General features: G+C 32.3%; 1 protein-coding gene across 2 annotated transcripts; it reads left to right on the top strand.

Moving 5' to 3' along the window:
- Positions 1-3410: 3410 nt before the first annotated feature.
- On the top strand, positions 3411-5313 carry LOC109793746 (zinc finger protein ZAT9). 2 transcript variants are annotated; one of them, XM_020353219.3, is made up of 2 exons: positions 3411-4723; positions 5021-5313. In XM_020353219.3, the coding sequence occupies exon 1, from the start codon at positions 3599-3601 to the stop codon at positions 4721-4723; it is 1125 nt and encodes a 374-aa protein (XP_020208808.1). In that variant the 5' UTR covers positions 3411-3598; the 3' UTR covers positions 5021-5313. The 2 variants fall into 2 exon arrangements, with proteins under 2 accessions (XP_020208808.1, XP_020208807.1); XM_020353218.3 differs by having other exon boundaries at positions 3412-4723; positions 5016-5313.
- The last annotated feature ends 579 nt before the right edge of the window (positions 5314-5892 follow it).

Raw genomic sequence — 5892 nt, 5'->3', positions numbered from 1 at the left:
TAAACATTTAGCCATTACAATATACAAGTTAAAATATTATTTATTTTCTATTTTTGATAAATTATTTTAAAAAGTTTTATTACTAAAACACCTTTTACACTAAGACTCTCTTAGAAATGTAAATATTACACTTTCATACCTTCTTGTGTTAAAATAAACACTTTTCTTTCTTAACAAATTCAAAATATGTTACATTTTAACAATTTATCTCTTGATTTGTATATTTAATTATTATTTAAAAAAATTTATGCATTTTTCTAAAATTAATTATAATTTAAAATATTTTTAAAGTTATATATCAAAAAAGAAGTAATATATATATATATATATATACAATAAAAACGTATAAAAGTATTAAGATAATATTTATTTATTGTAGTTAATGTAATAACTTTATAAATATTTAAATAAAATTTTGTATTTATTATATAGCATTAATTATATATATTAAAAGTAATATATAAGTATTAATATATTATTTAAATGATGATACTAATAAAATATTTAAATAATATTTTAAAAAATTATTATTTTATGATAAAGTAGTATTTATTATATTTTATTATAATGTTAAAATATGTATATTAAATATATAATTTTTAATTAAATATATTTATATTAAAATTTTATAATTAAAGAAAATATAATTATTACAGAAGTAATACTTATTTATATATGTTAATTTATATTATATATTGATGTGTGTATATATAGTTATTCATTCACCAAATCACTTTTGGCTCAACCTTACTTAAGTATTTTTTAACTTGTCTCTTCAAGTAACTATTCAAGTATTCTTTGAATAATAAGTTTCTCCAAGCTTAACAATCAAGTATTCTTTTTAACCAAGCCTCTTGATGCTCATATAAGTATTGTTTTACCGACAAACCTCTTCAGACTCAACCTTATAATGGTTATAAAGATTACAAATATGTTGTATTTGTCTCACTCAGACATAATACAACCAATATAGATCAGTAAGCTTTTGTAGGAAAAAATAAGTATGATTTACAAAGAGTGTTTCTTTGCATGTCTTTCTCTACAAGTCTTTTCTATATATATTGTGGATCCTTCTTTCTTGAATTTTGAATCTTCTTATATAGTAGCTTGGAGAAGATGACTGTTGCAACACTTTGAGTCTAACTCACAAGTTCATTTCGTCTGTCTTCATCATCTTTCTTTGTGATGACAGGTAACCTTTTGACTCATTTAATGCAAGCATTAAATACATTTCACCAAATGATACCTCTTATCTGATCAAGGAGGCTATTTATCAACTTTCCATAGCAAACAGAGCTTGTAGAATCAGTTTTAGTGTAGTGCAGCAACAACAATGACTTTATCTTCTTTTATTCATGATTTTAGGGATCCTCATCTTTGTTTCTGATGAAAAGTATGATTTTTCTCTTTAACATATTTGTGAGTTTCAAGATGACTTTCTGGTTTGATCTGTTAAGGAATAAAATATTCAAAATAAACTGTCATTAGTCTCAATTAATGATGAACATTTAATGAACATGAGAAAAATTGTATGCTTTCTCTGATTCACTATATCTTACACTTAGTCTGATAAGCATTTTCAAAGACATTTTTTAAAGATATTTTCTCTTATAAAAATGTTTTGATTGTTAATATTAAAACTTTAAAGTTTTAGGGATCTATAATCATCTTTTTGACTTAACAAAGTCCTTAAAATAGACTATATAAATTATCGTACCAAGTAAATTTATTTTTCTTAAATTAACTTATAAGTTAGTCAAAAAAGTTTATAAACTTTTAAAATACTTTGCCAAATACATTCCCATTTGAAAATATCGTAAAATTCATTTAAAATAAGTGAGTATTAAATGAATGTAAGAAAAAGAAAGTGTTTGAGAAAATCATAATTAAATAAAAAGATATGACAAAATCAGAAAAATAAAATTGAATTTGGTACACATGGCATGTCCACACCCTCATTATGCCAAGTTGCATTTTGTTTTCAACAAATGAAAAGGAAAAGGGAAAGAGGAGCCTCGCTAGAAAGTAGAAAATAAACGAAAGCTTCAGTATGTGGTATGTATGGGGGGTACTACCAATGAGAGTTAGTAGTAGTGGGACTTGGTCTACCAACCCCTAACAAAACGGCATTTACTTCTCGTAGAATTTCAATACCCCCCATTCTCAAAGGGAGGACAGTTAGTTTCTTACCCATTTCTCACCCTTCATTCCCATCACACATTATTCAACCAAAGATCCAAAATTGAAGGGAAACACCCGTTATTAACCTCACCACCACAACTCCATTATGAAAATTCAAATAAAAAAAATAATTAAGATTTAGCTCATGGGGGGTTCTCATAATTAAAATTTAATTTCAGTAATTTCATTCAATTTGGATAATTGCATTACTTTGTGTTACTAATGAAAAGACCACCCGGCATTCTAAAGCTAGCATTGCAGACTATTGGCTCTGAGATCACAGGCACAAAAGTAACAGAATCAGAACTTAATATTAATATAAAAAGAAATTTTTTTATATTAATAATAAAATGTCAATTTTCGAATAAACAGTACCATAATTCAGTAGTTCAAAAACTATTCGCTATTAAAACGACACGTGGGTGGTGTGAGTTACGTGTAACTCATCCTCTTGACAGTTGTCGTTTATCTCTCAGTTGAATGTCACAGCTCAGTGACGTTCAAAACTGAACGAGGTCGTTTTATTTCTGTCATGAATGAAGGCCCTCCCCGCTATTTTACTCTGCTTCGTTGTTGCAACAAAGATCCCTCCTGAGTTTTATTTAAACCGCTGTTAAATTTCAAAATTACCCCTTCACTGTAAATAATACACGCAGTTACTGCACGCTTATTAAACTCATAAAATAAAATAAAATAAAAAAGTTGAGCACTTGTGGTCATTCAATTAGAAACTGACTTGTAACTCTTTCACTTTTATAATAATAACTATTATGTTATTGTACTAAAGAATAAATTTTGATCAGTTGACCTTTATTTATTTATTTTTACAATGGTATATGCCAACTAAACTTAAAAAAAAAATAAAGAAGATACCTTGGGCAATAGTATATTTTATTTCATTAAAAAAATTGATCTCAATGTATGACAGAAAATGATATACTGCGATTTATTTCCAATAAAGAAACAGCGTCTTGCTTCAATTTTGGTAAGTTTCTTGAAATGGGGCAAAAGGGTACCTTGGGCAATGAAAAAAGGTTTTGAGGTTGAATAAAAGAAAAGCGAGATATAGTGGAGAATAAATACAGAAACGGGCAAGTCCGGCATGTTACATGTTCTTCTTTCTCTCACTTGATACATGCACATCTTTAATTAAATACCAATAAATTCAATTTTTAATTCTTTTTACGGTTTCCGTAAAAGAAGAAGAAAAAAAAATTTAAGAAACCCCCATTTTAATTTTCTCTTCCTTTTTGACTTTTTATTATTTCTCCCATTTTTATATCTCTCGGTGGAGGAATGCTTGTCACCTACTCCTTTCATACTCCGCACTCTCTCTTCCTAATCCTCTCACAAAGAAGAAGAACGCGATTGGCCCAAATGCCAACACCACCACCTTCTTAAACTCTCATCGCTGGTCATGGACAAACACAAATGCAAGCTCTGCTTCCGAAGCTTCTCCAATGGGAGAGCCTTGGGCGGCCACATGCGCTCTCACATGATGAACCTTCCTCTCTCCAAGCCCGAAGAAGCCTTCTCCCGCACCATCCAACTCAGCTTCGAAGCTGAGTCGGCTTCGTCATCGTCATCATCCGATGATGATCATGGTCACACGCATCCGCATGACCATGATCATCAGGATGACGACGATGACAAGGCTCTGTGCTACGGGCTCAGAGAGAATCCCAAGAGAAGCATCCGCCTGGTGGATCCCGAATTTTCCTTCGCAGCCGCGGACACGGGCTCGGTGATCCTCCAAGATAGAGAGAGCGAGACGGAGTCGTCGAAAAACAACCCCACAAGGAGAAGATCCAAAAGGCCATGGAACAACAACAACAACAACTATTATAACTACAACAATGAGAGGAACAAGAAGCAGGTCGTGGGGGAGAAGAGTAAGACAGAATCGTGGGTGGAGCAAGAGCCAGCGAGTTCGGTGTCGGACGCGACGACCGAGGAGGACGTGGCGTATTGTCTGATGATGCTGTCGAGGGACAAATGGAAGAGGCAGAAGGAGGAGGCGCAGGTGGAGGAAGCGGAGGAGCAGTACGAGGAGGAGGAGGAGGAAGAGGAGAGCGAGGAGGAGGAAGAGGACGAGGCGTTCGAGGAGAGCGAGGAGTCGCAGGAGACGATGAAAGTGTGCAAGAACCGAGGAGGAGGAGGAGGAGGAAGGTACAAATGCGAGACGTGCAACAAGGTGTTTCGATCCTACCAAGCATTGGGGGGCCACAGGGCGAGCCACAAGAAGATGAAAGTGAACGTGAAAGTGGACGAGGGCGAACACAACAAAAGTGGACCCTGCGTTGCTGAAAAGAAAATCCACGAGTGCCCCGTTTGCTTCAGAGTCTTCGCTTCGGGTCAAGCGCTTGGGGGACACAAGAGAACGCATGTTACTAACGCCGCAACAACGCTTATTCCTTCCACTTCCTCAAAGTTCGGAAACACCTTCATAGATCTCAACCTCCCTGCCCCCATTGACGATGACGACGCCAGCCAAATCGAAAACTCCGCGGTTTCCGATGCAGAATTCGTCAAAACCCGTTAGGTAATCCATGATTTTTGCTACAATTTTCATCATTTTTCTCTATGCTTATATCTTCTTCATGTTCTTCACAAATTCGCTTATATGCCCGGTTACTCTATATTATTTATGTAATGTTATAAATTATAAAATCATAATTTTTCCTAGACCCTAACTGTAATTCCCTTCTCCCATCCATGCTGTAAGAAATGACATAAGGAATCATCAATGGAGGAACCAAAGTTTATGTTTATTTAGATTAGATTCTTGTCTTGTCATTTTTTTAGTTTTTTTATCTGCCTTTGCTATGGAGTAGTGCAGAAGAATTGGGAAGCATGCGTGTTATAGTGGGCTCTGTTTCAGCTTCCAAGCAAATACAAAGTAACTGTTTTCTACCGTTCATTGGTGATGAATCCTAAACAAGAGTCGTTTTCAGAGGAAGTTGATCAATCTGCAAATATTTTATTAGTATAAAAGTATCTTCCACTTCTGACTTCGAGGAGCATTATACAGTTCCATGAAAAGAAATGTGTTTTCTTGGTGCTTCTTTTATTATTTTAATTTTTTTTTCCACTCAGAGCATCTAAGAAGTTCCGTATCTTTTCCCCCTTTTATTTTTTTCGGCTGAAAGAAAATTCTGTCTCGTCGTTCTTTTCCTCCATTTTTACTTTTGTTTTCAACTTTACAACATATCTTCGTAACTAGTACGGGTTAGTAAAATTCAAGATTCAATTCGGTTTCTATTAAAAATTGAATGAGTTCAAATCTTAAAATTAAAATTAGACTTAATATAATTTTTAAGAACCAATTCAAGTTATGTTTTGAATTGTCTCAACTTGTTCTTTATTTTTATATATATATATATATATATAAATTTTTTAAATAATATGTTAATTATAATAAATTTTTTAATAAATAATATTTTTATCACATTATATTATACTAATAATAATATTATTTATTTAAAATATACTTTTGTTTCATAATTTAATTATATATATATATTAATATAATGAGTTAAAACATTGAATTAATATGATTCTTTTTTATATATTTTGGATTGAATTCGAATTTAAATAAATAATGATCAATGTTTTGAGTCAGAATAATAACGAGACTAAACCCGGCCGTCCCTACCCGCTTTTGCTTCCCCTAATAATCAGAAAGATTGCAAGGTGAATCAGAAAATTTAA

Source organism: Cajanus cajan, chromosome 4, assembly GCF_000230855.2.
Source record: "Cajanus cajan strain Asha chromosome 4, NIPB_CcT2T_4, whole genome shotgun sequence".
In the NCBI taxonomy this organism is placed as follows: Eukaryota; Viridiplantae; Streptophyta; class Magnoliopsida; order Fabales; family Fabaceae; genus Cajanus; species Cajanus cajan.
This window is presented reverse-complemented; position numbering and strand designations above follow the sequence as displayed.